At 36.4% G+C, this 19,928-nt stretch overlaps 1 protein-coding gene across 3 annotated transcripts in view; it reads right to left on the bottom strand.

Annotated features, from left to right (window-relative positions):
• The window catches only part of GREB1L (GREB1 like retinoic acid receptor coactivator), a 123,532-nt gene that overhangs the window by 71,824 nt on the left and 31,780 nt on the right, over positions 1–19,928 (bottom strand). The window contains exon 6 of one of the 3 annotated variants that reach the window (XM_060119001.1): positions 1,526–1,654. The exons of the other annotated variants lie outside the window; for them this stretch is intronic. Coding sequence (XP_059974984.1) covers positions 1,526–1,654 — 129 coding nt within the window. The remainder of the gene's footprint in view (positions 1–1,525; positions 1,655–19,928) is intronic. 3 annotated transcript variants of the gene reach the window in all.

The raw sequence follows: 19,928 nt of genomic DNA, 5'->3' as shown, positions 1-19,928 counted from the left end.
TCAACTTTATACCATTAGTCCTGCTTTCCCCCTACGATAAATTAAATTACCGTTGAGTAGCTCCACTTGGATGCCTCATGGGTATTTCAAACTCATCGTGTCCAAAATTGAACTCACAATCTCCTCCTGGGGAACCTGCTCCCCTTGCTGTATTCCTTATCTCAGGCAATGGTACTAACCATTAGCCCAGAAAGATGGACATCAACTGAGACCCCTTCTTCTGCTTTACGCTCCCATTAATCAGTCAAGTCTGCTCATTTTACATCCTGAGTAGTTCTCCAATCTGTCTCCTCCTCTCCAACCTATTTTCACCCTGGTCAAGGACCTCATCATTTCTCACACAGACCATTGAATGACCTGCAACTTGTATTCCCAATGCTTTCTTTTTGCTGCCAAAATGATCTAGCTTAAGTTAAAATAAGACCATGTCACTCCCCTGTGCCACAAGTTATAGACTGAAATCCATACTTCTTATCCTGACCTCCTATGACCTTTCCCTTTTCTGCCTCTTGCTCACCTCCTGCTACTTCCTGAGTTTTACACTGTATGTTTCTAACAAGTCCAAACTGCTGGAAGTTCCTGCACATGTCATGCTGCTTCTTTCCTTTCCTTTTTCTTTCAAGCTTTGCTCCTGCTTCTCCCTGAATTTGAAATGTCTTTCCCCTATTCCCTGACCAGGGTTTGAACCCACGCCCCCTGCATTGGAAGCGTGGCATCTTAACCACTGGACCACCAGGGAAGTCCCCAAGAACTCATTCTCGATTACTCCCTAACATGCTGGGCTAACCCCCGCTCCTCTGTGCTCCCCTAGGATATTATGTATTTATTGCAGTACACTGAAAATATCTTCTTTTAGGTTGATCTCCTCTGCAAGGTTACAAGTACATTAGAGGTCAGGGATTGAGCCTTATTTATCTTAGTAGCTATCCCCAGTTCCTCAGTATAGCAGGTATCCAAGAAATTTTTATTGAACAGAATCAAGGTGCTTTGTCTCCCCCTGTGTGCCAAATGTCATTCACTGACTCTTCTGTATGTAACACAGAAAACACAAAGCTTTGTACAAAAATGCGTTATAGTAGACAGCCCCACTTTTGCCTTCAACTGGTGAAGAAGGAGCTTCTGTTTTCTTCTACCAAATTGTCAATTAAATTTCACACAAGTCTTTTATGGACTAGGTATTTACCAAATAAATATAAGTGAGGTAGGGCTTCCCTGGTGACACAGTGGTTAGGAATCTGCCTGCCAATGCAGGGGACACAGGTTTGAGCCTTGGTCCGAGAAGATCCCACATGCCGCGGAGGAACTAAGCCCGTGTGTCACAACTACTGAAGCTCGTGCACCTAGAGCCCGTGCTCCGCAACAAGAGAAGCCACCAAGATGAGAAGCCTGTGCACCGCAACAAAGAGTAGCTCCCGCTCGCCGCAACTAGAGAAAGCCTGTGCGCAGCAATAAAGACCCAACACAGCCAAAAATAAATTAAAAATAAATTAATTAAAAATATATATATAAGTGAGGAAAACATCACCTGCAGCAAAAGTCTTCCCTACAACCTGCAAAGATAAAGCCAGTGGCTTCACAACACTCTTATTCCAGGTCAGGTCCTGAGCTCCACTTAAATTGATTGCAGAATTAGCTGGACTGAGAACCGGTGAATCTTTAAAATGAAAGAGGTTGTTCAAATTAGAAACTATATATGCAGGAAGGAAGTTAATTCAACAAGAGTAAGCTGAGAGAGACTATAGTAGACTATAGAATTTCAGTTTTTCCCTTGATCTATTTTAAGAAAGTCCATTTCTCTGTACATAGGTTTTATTTTCTTTTTTATGTATTTAACAAACACTCACTAGTGGGTACTATGTGTTAGGTGCTAGTTTTAAGTTTAAGCACTTTAAATATATCAATTCATCTAATTGCTATATGAATTCAATGAGGTTGGTACTATTACCTTAAATAATGGTAGCCATGTAACTTGGTCAAAGTCATATGATGTGGCATCAAGGATATCATCATGTGCCATATTAAAACTGTCTCCAGGGCTTCCCTGGTGGCGCAGTGGTTGCGAGTCCGCCTGCCGATGCAGGGGACGCGGGTTCGTGCCCCGGTCTGGGAAGATCCCACATGCCGCGGAGCGGCTGGGCCTGTGAGCCATGGCCGCTGAGCCTGCGCATCCGGAGCCTGTGCTCCGCAACGGGAGAGGCCACAGCAGTGAGAGGCCTGCGTACCGCAAAAAAAAAAAAAAAAAAAAAAAAAAAAAAAAACTGTCTCCACAGTTTCCCTCAAAGCCATATTTTAATGAGATATATTTATCTCTATCCAGATAAGTTTGTCATTTGAAAAGTGTCGTGTAAGCTAAGTCATTGCAATATAGGGGAAAGAACTTTTCTCTGAAGAAAAGTTGCTTTAATATTTGGAATAAACTAGAAATTTTCCCTATGTAATACCAGAGACATCCAAAAGAAAGTTCTTACTTGGCAGAAAAACCATATGGCATTTCAGAGGCAGGTTATGGGAGAGATAAAGACTCCAGGCAACTAGAGTTTTCCAAAATGAATATAACAGACCCCAAATCCCTGACTCTATACCAGCAGAACAGCTTAATCAGGTAACACAGGAAAGTGTCAAAGGGACTGTTAAAACTCTGAGAGTTTGAAAAACTCTGAGAGTATCCTGTTCTAAAGCGCAGGATACTGATGGTGCTACATTAGAAATTATCTAAAATATTAGTGCTCATGCCACAATGTGATTCCTGATACATCTGATCAGTGCTTATCATAAGAACTCAAAAGACTGAAATGGTTCCCTACTGGCTCAGAAGAGTTATTTGCCTCCCTGAGGGACTGACTGACATCAGGGAGTGATTTTAAGGTCTACAGGAAGAATAGAGGCCAGCAACTGCACATAAAAACATTATAAAGTGACAGGAAACTGAAAACAACCTGAGTTTTTCACGTATTAACAGAGAACCTTACAGGACAGGAATCCCAGGTAAATTTTGACATGTCACTACGCAGGTTGGTTATTACGTTTCAGGTCACAAATATGTTGTTTTGAGCAAGACCAGTAGCTTACTACACTAGCTTATACCTAGAATTTTAGCATATTTCTAACAGTCCAGGTGAGCATACAGGTGAAATCTGGTTAGCAAATTATAAAGGGTGGTAACCTTTTCAAGTCAATGAATTCAAATTAGCACAAGTATTTAAATAATAAGAAAAGGGTACAAAATCAATGTACAGAAATAAATCTTCCTATATAAAAACAATGAACAACATTGTAGATTAAAGGCCTAGGAATAAGCTTAATAAGAAATGTACACAACTATATGAAGAAAAATTTATCATATTTCTTATATAACGTCTGGGATTTGTTGTAACACATTGAGGGAGGGAGGGAGGGAGAGAGGCAGTAATACTGAAAATATGGCCATATGTTCATAATTATTTAAGCTGGGTAATAGGTCCACAGTGATGGTCCGTGATATTATTCTCTCTATTTTTAACTTTTCATATTAAAGATTTTTAAAAATTAAAATTTTTTTCTGAAGACCTTGAAAATAGGCCTGTACAAATGTTAAGACAACCAAGTTTCAGATCAGAAATATTCAATGTCAAAAAAATGCCAATCAATCTAAGTTAATATATAAATTTAATATGATCCTAGGAAAATACCAACAGGTTTAGATATTATTAGAATTACTATTAGAATTATTAGTAAGTAAGCAAATTGTTTAAGTAAGCAAATTGATGTAATGTTGATATGAAAAAAGTAAGCACACAAGAATAGCAAGAAACATTCTGAAAAATAAGAGAAATGACAAGAGGCTAATAAGATATAATAAGACTTATAAAACCACAGTCTATAAAATACTGTGGTTCTGGTGCATTAGTAGACAAACAGAACAATGAAAGAAAAAAGACAGTAAGAAGCAGATGCAAATACACATAAGAATTTAGTATAAGATAAAGGTAGCAGCTCAAAGCAGCAATGAAGATGAACCATTCAATAAACTGTGCTGTGGCAATTGGACATATAAGAAAAAAATTAAGTTGGATCTACAACTTACACCAAGTACCAAACAAAATCAAATGGACCAAAATTAGAAACTTAAAAACTGAAGATACAGAAATAATAGGAGAAAACATGGGAGAGTCAATTATCACCTTGAAATGGAAAAGGCCAAACTATTGTTCAAAATGCAGAAGCCATAAAAAATTTATATATTCATCTACATAAAGCTTAAAAAATTCTGTATGACAAAACACACTATATATGCAAACAGTAGACAGAAGAGAGCTGAGTGACCATACTAATACCAGAAAAAATAGACTTTAAGAAAATATTATTACTAGAGAAGAAAAAGGACATTTTATAATGATAAAAGTGTCGATCCACCAGGAAGACATAACAATTATAAAAATATAAACATATAAAAAACAGAGCCCCAAATTCATGAAGCAAATCCTGACAAAACTGAAGAGAGAAATAGGCAATTTGATGATAACAGTTTGAGACTTCAGTACCCCACTTTCAATAATGGATAGAATAACTAGGGAGACAGTCAAGAAGGAAATAGAAGACTTGAGCAGCACTATAAACCAATTAGATGTAACTGATATCAACAGAACATTCCCTGAACAAAAGCAGAATATACCTTCTTTTCTAGTGCACAGGAAACATTCTCCAGGATAGACAATATGTTAGGTGATAAAACAAGCCTCAATAAACTTAAAAGAATTAAAATCATACAAAATACAATCTCTAACCTCAATGGAATCAAATGAGCGATCAGTAACAAGGAAATTTGAGAAATTCACAAATTTGTGGCAATTAAACAATGCATTACTAAATAACCAATAGACCAAAGAAATCACAAGGGAAATTAGATATCACTTTAAGATAAATGAAAATGAAAACATGACAATTGAAAACTTATGAGATACTGTTTAAAAAGTGCTTAGAGGAATATTTAGGGCTGTAAATGCCTATATTAAAAACGAGGACTTCCCTGGCGGTCCAGTCAGTGGTTAGGACTCAGCACTTTCACTGCTATGGGTCCCTGTTCAATCCCTGGTTGGGGAACTAAGATCCCACAAGCTGTGCAGCATGGTCAAAAAAAAAAAAAAAAAAAAAAGAAGGAAGAAAAGGCAGAAGATCTAAATAGATATTTCTCCAAAGAAGACATACAGATGGCCAAAAAGCACATGAAAAGATGCTCAATATCGCTAATTATTAGAGAAATGCAAATCAAAACTACCATGAGGGGCTTCCCTTGTGGCACACTGGTTGGGAGTCCGCCTTCGGATGCGGGGGACACGGGTTCGTGCCACGGTCCGGGAGGATCCCACATGCCGCGGAGCGGCTGGGCCCGTGAGCCATGGCTGCTGAACCTGCGCATCAGGAGCCTGTGCTCCACAACGGGAGAGGCCACAACAGTGAGAGGCCTGTGTACCGCAAAAAAAAAAAAAAAAAAAAACTACTATGATCCTCACACCAGTCAGAATGGCCATCATAAAGATGTCTACAAACAATAAATGCTGGAGAGGGTGTGGAGAAAAGGGAACCCTCCCACACTGTTGGTGGGAATGTAAATTGGTACAGCCACTACGGAGAACAGTATGGAGGTTCCTTAAAAAACTAAAAATAGAGTTACCATATGATCTAGCAATCCCACTCCTGGACATATATCTGGGGAAAACCATAATTTGAAAAGATACACATGTACCCAATATTCATTTCAGCACTATTTACAATAGCCAAGACATGGAAGCAATCTAAATGTCCATTGACAGATGAATGGATAAAGAAGATGTTGTACATATATACAATGGAATATTACTCAGCCATAAAAAAGAATGAAATAATGCCATTTGCAGCAACATGGATGGACCTAGACATTATCATACTAAGTGAAGTAAGTCAGAGAAAAACAAATATCATTTGATATCACTTGTATGTGGAATCTAAAAAAATGATACAAATGAAATTATTTACAAAACAGAAACAGACTCACAGATTTAGAAAACAATTTATGGTTACCAAAGGGAAAGGTACGGGGGGAGGGATAAATTAGGGGTTTGGGATTAACATATGCACACTACTAAATATAAAATAAATAATCAACAAGGACGTACTCTATAGCACAGGGAACTCTACTCAATATTCTGTAATAAATTAAATGGGAAAAGAATCTGAAAAAGAATAGATATATGTATATGTATATGTATGTGTATAACTGAATCACTTTGCTGTACATCTGAAACTACCACAACATTGTAAATCAACTATACTCCAATATAAAATAAAAATTTAAAAAATAAATAAATGAAAAGGAAGAAAATCTCCAGTAAAAAAAAGTAAGAAAAGTAAACTAAACCCAAAATAAGCAGAAGAAAGGAAATAATAAAGACTAAAGCAGAAATGAATGAAGTAGGGAATAGAGAAACAATAGTGAAAATCAGCAAAACCAAAAGTTTGTTCTTTGAGTAGATCAACAAAATTGACAACACTTTAGCCAGACTGACCAAGAAATAAAGAGAAAAGATGCAAATTACTAAAGTCAAGAGTGAAAAAGAGGGCATTGCTAGCAAACCTACAGAAATAAAAAGAATTATAGAGGAATACTATGAACAATTGTATGCCTTTGTTATGGACTGAATTGTGCCCCTGTCCCCACAAATCATATGTTGAAGCCCTAACCTCTCTTAGAATGTGACAGTATATAGAGTCCTTAAAGAAGTAATTAAGGTTAAATGAGGTCATAAGGGTAGAGTTCTAATCTAATATGACTGGTGTCCTTTAAAAAAGAGGAAGAGACAACAGGGATGTGCATGCACAGAGGAAAGGCCATGTGAGGATATAGTAAGAAGGCAGCTGGTTATCTGCAAGCCAAGGAAAGAGGCCTCAGAAAAAAAAAACACCCTGCTGCACCTTGATCTTGGACTTGCAACTTCCAGAACTGTGAGAAAATTAATTTTTGTTGTTTAAGCCACTCAGTCTGTGCTATTTTGTTATGGCAGCCCTACTTAACTCATAAAGACATCAAATTAGATGACTCAGATAAAATGGACAAAAAGGAAATACTAAGGAATACACTAAAAAACTACTAAAGTAATACATGAATTCACCAAAGTTTCAGGATACAAGATCAATATACAAGTCAATTGTATTTCTATGCACTTGCAATGAACAACACAAAAATGAAATTAAGATTAAAAGTTCCATTTACAATAGCATCAGAAAAAATAACTACTTAGGAATAAATTTAGTAAGAGAAGTATAAAACTTATACTGTGAAAACTATAAAACATTGTTAGAAGAAATTTTTAAAGCCCTAAATAAATGGAAAGACATTCCATGCTCATGGATTGGAAGACTTAACATTGTTAATATGGCAATACTCTTCAAATTGTTCTACAGATTCAATAGATTCAGCAAGCCATAACAAAATTCAAGCTGGTTTCATTGTAGAAATTGACAAGTTAATTCTAAAATTCATATGGAAGTGCAAGGGGCCCAGAATAGCCAAAATAATCTCAAAAAAGAAAAGCAAAGCTAGAGGATTCATACTTACCCATTTCAGAACTTCATACAAAGCTACAATTATCAATCAGTGCAGCACTGGTATAATGAAAGATGTACAGATCATTGGAATAGCATTGAGAATCCAGAAATAAAACCTTATATTTAATGGGCAAATGAATTTTGAAATGAGTGAGTGCCAAGAAAATTCAATGTATTAAAAAATAGTCTTTTCAACAAATGTTATGGGAAAACTGGATATCCACATGCATAAGAATGAAGTTGGACCTCTTCCTCACACCATATACAGAAATTAACCAAAAATGGATTATAGATCTAAATGTAAGAGTTAAAACTATAACACTCTTAGAAGAAAACATAGCAGTAAATCTTCATGGCCTTGGATTAAGCAATAGTTTCTTAGATGTGACACCAAAAGTACAAGCAACAAAAGAAAGAAAAAATAGATGAATTGGACTTCATCATGATAAAAAAATTTTGTGCTTCAAAGGGCACCATCAAGAGAGTAAAGAGACAACTCATAGAGTGGGAGACATATTTGTAACTCATATATCTGGTAAAGGACTTGTATCCAGAATGTATAAAGAACTCTTACAACTCAATAATAGAAAGACCAATAACCCAACTGAAAAATGGGCAAATGATTTGTAATAGACACTTCTCCAAAGAAGATGTACAGATAGCCAATTAGCACATGAAAACATGCTCAACATCATTAGCCATTGGAGAAACACAAATCAAAACCACAATAAGATACTACTTTACACAAACTAGGATGGCTAAAACAAAACAAGACAGACAATAACAAGTGTTGACCAGGATATGGAGAAATTGGAACCCTCACACATTACTGGTAGGAATGTAAAATGGTGCAGCCACTTTGGAAAATAATTTCTCAAATGGATAGACACAGAGTTACCATATGACTCAGCAATTCCACTCCTAGCTATAAAATGAGAGGGAAGTGAAAACACATGCCCATACAAAAATCTGTACCCAAATGTTCATAGCAGGATTATTCATAATAGCCCCCAAATAGAAACAACCTAAATGTCCATGAACAAATAAATGGAAAAATAAAATATGGTATATCCATAAAATGGGATATTTCAGCAGCAAAAAGGAATGAAGTACTGATACATGCTACAACGTGGATGAACCTTGAAAACATTACGTCAAGTGAAAAAAGCCAGTCACAAAAGGCCATATGCTGTGAGCATGTAGTCAGGAATCACAGTTAGGCATTAGGTAAGGTCAGAGTTAACTTTCCAAAATGTAAATCCTTTTATGTTATTCCCTAATCTTTACCACCTTGCGCATGCTTCTATTCTTGAATTTATCAGGTATGGTGACATTGGCATATTCATCATTTAACACTAGTGGTTTTGATTATTTGGGAGCAGCCCCAATGTCCAAAATGCAATAGCCTGTGATCTTGCTCAGACATGAATCTGAACTGTAGGCTGTTGTGCAGAATCTGGTGCTTAGATAGTGAGTAAGAAGCTGATTGCCCAGCATCTGTATCTCACCAAGGCCTGATTATCTCTACTAGTGAACTTGTAAGCACTGGAGGATTTGCAAACTTGGAAAATTCCTTGAGCAAGTCACAGCTCTATGCTCTATGTTGTAGGAGTTTGTAATTTCCTATTTTTCCCACTAGGTCATGAGCTCCTTGAGGGCATTCCCAGCTCCTGGCACAATGTCTGCCACATCATGGTTAAAGAAATAGAGTGGAAAAAGAGAAGCCAAAACGACTTCCTTATCCTCTTTATACAATAGTTCAATAATTCTCTGTTAGTGCAAAGTCACTGGGGGGGAAAAACTTTCTAAAAAAGGGAGCAATGTGGACCTCCCTGCTGGCGCAGTGGTTAAGAATCTGCCTGCCAATGCAGGGAACACGAATTCAAGCCCTGCTCCGGGAAGATCCCACATGCCGCGGAGCAACTAAGCCCGTGTGCCACAATTACTGAGCTTGCGCTCTAGAACCCACGAGCCACAACTACTGAGCCCGCATGCTGCAACTACTGAAGCCTGCGCTCCTAGAGCCTGTGCTCCACAACAAAGAGAAGCCACCACAATGAGAAGCCCATGCACTGCAACGAAGAGTAGCCCCCTCTTGTCGCAGCTAGAGAAAGCCATTCACAGCAACGAAGACCCAACACAGCCAAAAATAAAACAAAATAAATAATTTTTTTTAAAAGGCAGCCATTTAAGTAGCAAGTTGAAAGAATCTGAATTCTGGTTTTCTCACTTAATAACTTTTTTTAAAAAAAACAAAATATTAACCTTTTCTGAGATTCTGATTCACGATCTGCAAAATGGTCCTAAAACTTACCTCATGGTAGTGATTAACATATTTAGCAAGTGCCTAGAACACAGTAGATATTCAATAAATATTTGCCTTGCTAAATCTTAAGTGTTTTCCAGATGCTTGAGAGCTTAAATCTTTACAAGCTCTCTTTTTGCCCTTGGCACCTGTATTAAACTTAGCCTACATAATTTGCTTCTTTCCCAAGTAAAGTACTCTGGACCTATTTTCACATTCAGACTTCAATTAATGTTCTTCTAATAAGAAACAATATTTCTATTAATGCATGCTGAGGCTGCATCATTTATTTGTCAGCCATATTTCACTTTTGACTCAAAAAGTAGTATTTAATTAAAACATGATAATTAAAACACAATTACCCCTATAATTAATGTTAAATCAGGTATCTTCCTAACCTGTTCTTACACTATTCATTTTTTAAACAGCCTTATTGAGGCATAATTGACAATAAATAGCACATACTTAAGGTATGCAATCTGATAAGTTTTGACATATGTATATACTTGTGAAACCATCACCACAGTCAAAATAGTGAACACATTCATCACCTCTAAATCTCCTTGTCATCCCTCTTTCCTGTGTTTTCCTTGCTCTAAACAATCACTGATCTGCTTTATTTATTTATTTATTTGGCCATACGGCTTGTGGGATCTTAGTTCCCGACCAGGGATTGAACATCAGCTCCCAGCAGTGGAAGCATGGAGTCCTAACCACTGGACTGCCAGGGAATTCCCTGAGCTGCTTTAGATTAGTTTGCATTTCCTAGAGTTTTATACAAATAGAATTATCTTTTTCTTTTGTCTGGCTTCTTTTGAGTGAATTATTGCCTTAATCATTTTGAAATCCATCCATATTGTTATGAATATCAATAGCTCATTACTATTTATTGAGTTGTATATAACAATTTATTTATCTGTTCACCTGGATAAACATTCACCTGGATGGACATTTGGGTTGTTTCCAGTTTTTGGCTATTACAAATAACGCTGCTATGAACATTTGTGCACAAATGTTTGTGGAATATACTCCTTTTCTCTTGGGTAAATATCTAGGAATGGAATGGGTAGACTATCTGGTAGGTGTATGTTTAACTTTTTAAGAAACTGTCAAACTGTTTCCCAAAGTGGTTTTACTATTTTACATTCTCAGCAGTGTACAAGAGTTCCAATTCCTCTACACCCACACCAACACTTGGTATAGTCAGTCTTTTAATTTTAGCCATTCTAAGTATGTGGAAAATCCCATTGTTGTTTTAATTTGCATTTTCCCAATGACTAATGGTGTTAAGCATCTTTTCATGTGCTTAATTGCCATCATATATCTTTTGCACATTTTAAAAATTAGGTTATTTTCTTATCATTGAGTTTTTAAAAGTCTTTTTCTGGATATGATTCCTGTATATGCTTTGCAGAGAGTTTCATCCAGGCTGAGGCTTGTCTTTTCTTTCTCTTAACAATGTCTTCTGAGGAGCAGAAGTTTTAAATTTTAATGAAGTCCAATCTATCAATCTGTTCTTTTATGGTTTGTGCTTTTCATGTTGTATATAAGAAATCTTTGCCTAACCCAGGTCACAAGTATTTTTTTCTACCTTTTCTTTTAGAAGTTTTATAGTTTTCAGTTTTACACTTAGACCTATGGCCCATTTGAATTATCTTGTATGTGGTATGGATTGAAGTTCATGTTTTTTCATATTTACATCCAAGTGTTTCAGAACCACATGTTGATAAGGTTATCCTTTCCTCACTGTATTGCCTTCTGTCTTTGTTAAAGGTGCATACACGTGTGTTTGTTTCTAAAATTTCTATTCTGTCCCATTGATCTATTTGTAGAATATCTTCACACCAGTACCATGCTGTTTTGATTACTGTCACTTTATAATAATCCTTGAAATCAGGTAGTGTTAGCCTTCCAACTTTTTCTTTCTTTTTTCAGAGTTGTTTTGGCTATTTTAATTTATTTGCATTTCCATATAAATTTTAGAATTAGCTTCTCAACTTCTAACAAAAGAAAAAAAAAGCCTCTGAGATTTTGGGTTGGATTGTGTTGAATCTATAGGTCAATTTGGAGAAAACTGACATCTTAACAATATTAGTCTTCCAACCCACGAACAAGAGATGTCTCTCCAATTTATTTAGGTCTCCTTTACTTTCAGCATTGTTTTCTAGTTTTCAGGGCACAGTTCTTTCATACCATTTGTCAGATTTATCCCTAAATATTTCATGTTTTGTTTTGTTTTGTTTTGTTTTTGTGGTACGCGGGCCTCACTGTTGTGGCCTCTCCTGTTGCAGAGCACAGGCTCCGGATGTGCAGGCTCAGAGGCCATGGCTCATGGGCCTAGCTGCTCCGCGGCATGTGGGATCTTCCCTGACTGGGGCACGAACCCGTGTCCCCTGCATTAGCAGGCAGACTCTCAATCACTGTGCCACCAGGGAAGCCCTTTTTTTTTTTCATGTTTTTAATGTTATTATAAATGGTAGTTATTTTAAAAATCTTAATTTCTGATAATGCATTGTTGATATATAGAAGTACAATTGATATTTTTATATTGATCTTGTATCCTGCAATGTTGCTAAACTCACTTAGTTTTAGTAGCATTTTTGTAGATTTCATTGGATTTTCTCCATAGAAAATCTACTGTCTATGAATAAAGGCAGTTTTACTTCTTCATTTCCAAATTGGATGTCTTTTTTTTTTTCTCCTTGCCTGACTGCACTGGCTAGAACCTGCAGTACAATATTGAACAAAAGTAGTAAGAGCAGACATGCCTATCTTGTTCTGATCTTAGGGAGAGAGGATTTAGTCTTTTATCACTAAGTATGTTAGCTGTGGGGTTTTTTTGCAGATGACCATTATCAGGTTGAGGAAGTTCCCTTCTTTTCCTAGTTTGTTAAGAGTCTTTAAAATATTGAATTTTGTCAAAGCTTTTTTCTGCATCTGTTGAGATAATCATACGGTTTTAGTTTAATTTGTTAACATGGTAAATTACATTGATTGGTATTCAAATGTTAAACCAATCATGCATTCCTAGGATAAACTCTACTTGGTTATGATATATTATCCTTTTAACATATTGTTGGGTTCAATATGCTAACATTTTCTTACCAAATTTTGTATTTATTTCATGAAGGATATTGGTTTGAACTTTTCTTATAATGTCTTTGATTTTGGTATCAATGTAATGCTGGCTAGAATGAGTTAGGAAGTAGTCCATTCTCTTCAATTATTTGGAAGTTGTGTAGAACTGGTATTATTTCTTCCTTAAAGGTGGAATCTACCAGTAAAGCCATCTGGGCCTAAAGCGTTTTTTTTTTTTTAAGGTTTTCGTAGCTATTTTATTTATTTATTTTTTAACATCTTTATTGGAGTGTAATTGCTTTACAACTGTGTGTTAGTTTCTGCTTTATAACAAAGTGAATCAGCTATACATATACATATATCCCCATATCTCCTCCCTCTTGCATCTCCCTCCCACCTTCCCTATCCCACCCCTCTAGGTGGGCACAAAGCACAGAGCTGATCTCCCTGTGCTATGCGGCTGCTTCCCACCAACTATCTATTTTACATTTGGTAGTATATATAAGTCCATGCCACTCTCTCACTTCATCCCAGTTTACCCTTCCCCCTCCCTGTGTCCTCAAGTCCATTCTCTACATCTGTGTCTTTATTCCTGTCCTGCCCCTAGGTTCCTCAGAACCATTTTTTTTTTAGATTCCATATATATGTGATAGCATACGGTATTTGTTTTTCTCTTTCTGACTTACTTCACTCTGTGTGACAGACTCTAGGTCCATCCACCTCACTACAAATAACTCAATTTCGTTTCTTTTTATGGCTGAGTAATATTCCATTGTATATATGCACCACATCTTCTTTATCCATTCATCTGTCGATGGACACTTAGGTTGCTTCCATGTCCTGGCTATTGTAAATAGAGCTGCAATGAACATTGTGGTACATGACTCTTTTTGAATTATGGTTTTGTCAGGGTATATGCCCAGTAGTGGGATTGCTGGGTCATATGGTAGTTCTATTTTTAGTATTTTAAGGAACCTCCATACTGTTCTCCATAGTGGCTGTATCAGTTTACATTCCCACCAACAGTGCAAGAGGGTTCCCTTTTCTCCACACCCTCTCCAGCATTTATTGTTTGTAGATTTTTTGATGATGGCCATTCTGACTGGTGTGAGGTGATACCTCATTTTTGTTTTGATTTGCATTTATCTAATGATTAGTGATGTTGTGCATTGTTTCATGTGTCTGTTGGCAATCTGTATATCTTCTTGGGAGAAATGTCTATTTAGGTCTTCTGCCCATTTTAGAGGGTTTTTTTTGTTTTGCTTTGCTTTTTTAGGAAAGATTTTAACCACATTTTCAATGTATTTAATAGATATGGGGCTATTCATGTGTATTTCTTCTCATGTAAGCTTTTATAATTTGTGTCTTTCAAGGAAATTGTTCATCTCATCTAAGTTGTCAAATTTATTGGTATAAAACTGTTCCTAACATTCCCTTATTATCCTTTTAATATCTTTCAAATCTACAGTGATGTCACCTCTCTCATTCCCGATATAGGTAATTTGTGTCTTCTCTTTCTTTTTTCTCTGTCTGGTTAGAGCTTTATCAATTTTACTGATTTTCTCAAAGAAGTAGTTTCTGGTTTTATCAATTTTTCCACTGTTTTTCTGTTTTCTGTTTCACTGATTGCCACTTTGATCTTTATTATTTCCTTTCTTCTCTTTACTTTGGTTTTAATTTTGTCTTCTTTTTCCTAGTTTTTTAAAGTGGAAGCTAAGTTCATTGACTCAAGAGATTTCTTCTTTTCTAATACAAGTTTAGTGCTATAAATTCCCCTCTAAATACTGCTTTAGTGGCATCCCACAAATTCTGATATGTTCTTTTTCATTTCCATTCCATTCAAAATATTGCTAATTTCCCTTTTGATCGATGGATTATTTATAAGCATGTTATTTAGTTTTCAAATATTTAGAGATTTTCCAGAAATCTTTCTATTATTGATTTCTAGTGCAATTTCACTTTGGGCAAAGAATATTCTTTGTACTATTTGAATACTTTCAAGTGTATTAAGGCTTGTTTTATGGCCCATAACCATGATAACATAATTATTTCTGCTCCTCTGTATGTAAAATGTCTTTTTTCTCTGACTTGGAAAATGTTCTATGTGAACTTGAGGAGAATGTGTATCTTGCTGTTGATGCATGAAGTGTTCCATAGATGTCAATTGGGTCAAGTGGGTTGATACTGTTGTTGATATTCTATATCCTTATTGATTTTCTGTTTACCTGTTCTATCAATTGTTGAGAGAGAAGTACTGAAATACCTAGCTATAACTGTGGATTTATGTATTTCTTAAAATAATTCTATCAGTTTTTGCTTCATGTATTTTGAAGCTCTGTTGTTAGGTGCATAAATGTTTAGGATTGCTCTGGCCTCTTGATTAATTGATCCCTTTATCATTATGAGGTTACCTCTTTAATCTTTGGTAATATTCTTTGTCCCAAAATCTATTTTGCCTGATACTAATATAGCCACTCAAGGTTTCTTTTGACTACTGTTAGCATGGTAGATTTAAAAAATACTTTTACCTTTTACCTGTTTGTGTCTTTTTATTTTAATTGTATTTCATGTAAGCAGCATAGAGTCAGGTCTTACTTTTTTCCAATCTGGTAATATTTGCCTTTGAGTGGGGGTGTTTTTTTATTAAAAAAAAGTTTTTTATTATTATTATTACTTTCATTTGGCTGCACCACACGGCTTGCAGGATCTTAGTTCCCTGACCAGGGATCAAACTCGTGCCCTCAGCAGTGACAGTGTGGAGTCCTAACCACTGGACTGCTGGGGAATTCTCTGAGTGGGGGTGTTTAGATCATTTACATTTAATGTGATTCTTTTTTTTTTTTTTTTTTTTGGTACGCGGGCCTCTCACTGTTGTGGCCTCTCCTGTTGCGGAGCACAGGCTCCAGACATGCAGGCTCAGTGGCCATGGCTCATGGGCCCAGCCACTCCGTGGCATATGGGATCTTCCTGGACAGGGGCACGAACCCATGTCCCCTGCATCAACAGGTGGACTCTCAACCACTGCGCCACCAGGGAAGCCCTAAAGTGATTCTTGATGTGGTTTGATCTGAGTCTTTCATCTTGCTATTCATTTTCTAACTTGTTGCATTTATTTTTTGTCTCCCTTTTCCTCTTTTCAGCCTTCTTTTGGGTTAATTAAGTATTTTTATGATTCCATTTTATCTTCCTTATAGCTTATTAACTATAACTCTTAGGTTTTTTAGTGGTTGATTTAGGGTTTATAGTATATATCTTAACTTATCACAGTCTAACCTCAAGTGGCATTATACAACTTCATGTATATATAGTACAAGAATTTTACAATATATTCTATATCTCCCCTCCTGGCCTTTTGCTATCATCATGCATTTTACTTTTCCATACATTATAAACCTCATAATATATTATTATATTTGTATAAGTCAATTATCTTTTAAATAGATTTAAATAATAAGAAAAAATGTATATATTTACCCAGGTAGTTACCTCTCTCAGTGGTTTTCAATCCTTTGTAAAGGTTCAGATTTTCTTCTGTCTGGTATTATTGTCCATCTATATGAGTGACTTCCTTTAGCATTTTTTTATAGTGTGAATCTGCTGGTGGTGAATTCTTTCATATTCTGTATGTCTGAAAATATCTTTATTTCACCTTCATTTTGGAAAGATATTTTTGCTGAGTATGGAATTCTAGGTTGACAGTTCTTAGCTTTCAGTACTTTAAAGATGTTGCTCCTCTGTCTTATTTATACTGTTTCCCATTAGAATATAATGTCATGTTTATTTTAGTTCTTCTGTACATAACAGAGGAATTTTTCTCTTGCTGTTTTTAAGATTTTCTCTTTATTGTTGGCTTTAAACAATTTTATTATGACATGTTTTGTTGTGGTTTTCTATATATTTCTGTGCTGGGGATTCATTGAACTCCTTGGATCTGTGGGTTTATAAGTTTCATCAAGTTTGGGAAGTTTCTGTCCTTTATTTCTTCAAATATTTTTTGTCTCCCCCACCCCCACTCTTCAGGCACTCCAGTTTCAGTATAAAAAGCTGCTTGTAGTTGTTCCATAGCTCACTAATGCTCTTTTCAGTTTCTTTTATTTTATTTTTTCTCTCTGTGTTTCACAGTGGACAGTTTCTATTACTATGTCTTCAAATTATTAATCTTTTCTTCCCTAATGACTAATCTGTTGTTAATCACATCCAGTGTATTTTTCATTTCAAGCACCATAGTTGTCACCTTGAGAAGTTCATTTTGGGTCTTTCTAATATTTTCAATGTTTACTTAATTTTTTGAAAATATGAGATATATTTATAACTGTTTTGACGTCCTTTTCTGCTAATTCTGACATCTGTGTCAGTTCTGGGTTAGTTTGATTGATTAATGAGTCTCCTCAATATTAATTGTGTTTCCCTGCCTCTGCATGCCTAGTAATCTTTGACTGAATGTCAGGCATTGTTAATTTTATCTTGTAGGATGCTGGATATTCCTGTAAGTAGTTTTTCTTCTTCTTCTAGTTTTATGGAGATATAATTGACATAGAGCATTGTGTATGTTTAAGGTGTACAGCATAATATTTGACTTACATACATCATGAAATGACTACCACAAGAAGTTTAGTGAACATCCATCAACTCATATACACACAAAATAAAAGAAAAAGAAAAAATCTTTTTCCTTGTGATGAGAACTCTTAGGATTTACTGTCTTTAAAACTTTCGTATATATAATACAGCAGTGTTAGTTATATTTATCGTGTTGTACATTACATCCCTAGTACTTATTTACCTTATAATTGGAAGTTTGCCTATAAATATTCTTGAGCTTTACTCTGGAATGCAGTTAAATTACTTGGAAACAATTTGATACTTTTTTTTTTTTGCAGTTTTGAGGTAGTGCTCAGTCTAGGGCTAAGTATTCTCTATTACTGAGATAAGACACTCCTTAGTATTCCAACCAATGCCTGATAAATTGTGAGGTTTTCCTGTCTAGCTGGTGGGAACAGTCCCTGGCCCTGGCCCTGTGTGAATGTTCCCTCTCATCCTTTTGGATGGTACTTTTTACCAGCCCTGAGTAGTTTGCTCACATGCATGCATCAACCAGTACTATGTTGAACATTTCAGGGGAACTTCCGCACAACTCGGGTTCCCTCTCTCTGTGCAGCTCTCTCCCTTCTGGCACTTGGTACAATGAACTCTAGCTGCTTTGGTCTCCCTTCACTCTCAGTTTCTTCTACTCAACTTAGTGGACCTATTGGGCTCTACCACAGTTCCCCCTCCTGCATCATGGTCTGGAAACTCTCCAAGCAGTAAGCTGGGAAAATGGTTAGACTCACATTTACTTGTTTCCTGTTGATCAGGAATTAATGTCATTTGTTGCCTGATGACAGTGTCTTAAAAATCATTTTTCATGTAGTTTTGTCTTTTTTTTTTCTGGTTGTTTCAGGTGGGAGGGTAAATTTACTCCCTTTTTATTTATTTTGGCCAAAAGTGGATATTGAGTTGATCTCTATGGATTTTTCAACCCTAGTGCTCCCCTCTCCTCTTCACATTCCTCCTGCCTTGAAATTTGAAACACAGGAACATTTTACATAATTCTAGGTAGAGATCAATATCACCTATGTATAACCCAGAAATTGCCTAATAAAATTGTCACTAGTGAGCAGGGAAAGTTCAAATTCTGGTTTTGTTACCTTCTAGCTGTAGCTTGGATGTGTCTATGTTATGTACTGGTTCTTATTCCTACACAGCATTCCTATAAAGAATGTTGGAGATTGTGAAAACCAGGTCTTTTCTACTGACCTATACATTTGGCTTAATCCTGAGAATTTTTAGTGCTTAACTATGAAAAATATGACATAAAGGAAAATTCAGAAATAGAAACAAACATGTTAAAAGCTCACTTCTCCCACAAACCATTGTTTATTCTCTAGTGTATGCCCTTCTATGTTTTATCCATGTTATATTTTTTACATGATATAACAAAAATACCCATAGAGTTGTTTTTTTTTTTTTTTTTTTTTTGCAGTGCGCCGGCCTCTCACTGTTGTGGCCTCTCCCGTTGCGGAGCACAGGCTCCGGACGCGCAGGCTCAGCGGCCATGGCTCACGGGCCCAGCAGCTCCATGGCATGTGGGATCTTCCCAGACCGGGGCACGAACCCGTGTCCCCTGCATTGGCAGGTGGACTCTCAACCACTGCGCCACCAGGGAAGCCCCATAGAGTTTTAATATTACTTTTTTTACTTAACAGGATTATTTCCTATGTGGTTGCACAGTATCTTTTGACATCTTTGTCATGTGAGTATGCTATGATTTATTTGTTTCTATATTAAAAGATTGCTTTTCCTTTTATGCTAATATAAAGAATAACTGCAGTGAATATCTTGACTTTATTTTAGGTTATTTTCTTGGCTAAGCCCTCTGAAGTGAAATTACTAGAGTAGAGGATATAACTATTTTAATGGTCTTGTTACATATTGCCGAATTGCTTTCTTAAAAGATCATACCACTGTTGACCTCCACCAGCCTGAGGTCTGAGATTGTTGGTCTTACCACATCCTTGCCAGCCCTGTATATTATCACTTAAAATAGAGTATTGTGGCTAATTCAACTGGTGAAAATGACTTTTCATTGTTATTACTTGCAGCTTCTTCATTTCTGCAGAGTGGGCCATTCTTCCTTATACTTGCTAACGAGTTACATTTTCTCTTTTGTGGGCAATAGGAGCCTCACAAGCTCATTCACTGGCCCTGCCTCAGAGGAGTATGGTCACTGGCTTTCTTCCCTCTCCCCCACCCATGCATTCACTCATCAGATGCTTATTGAGCCTCTTCAGCAGGCCAGATAGTATGCTAAGCTCTGGGGATAGAATAGGGGAAGAAAGCAAAGATACAATCCCTACCCAAGGAATATACAGTGTAAAGGAAGAGCTTACATGTTCTCAGTATCTGGTTGGGAGTGGGAAAATCTGCCAGCCAAAGGGTTCCCAAC

This window comes from Mesoplodon densirostris, chromosome 15 (genome assembly GCF_025265405.1).
Source record: "Mesoplodon densirostris isolate mMesDen1 chromosome 15, mMesDen1 primary haplotype, whole genome shotgun sequence".
In the NCBI taxonomy this organism is placed as follows: Eukaryota; Metazoa; Chordata; class Mammalia; order Artiodactyla; family Ziphiidae; genus Mesoplodon; species Mesoplodon densirostris.
Note: the sequence above shows the minus strand (reverse complement) of the source record. Positions and strands in the feature narration are given on the sequence as shown.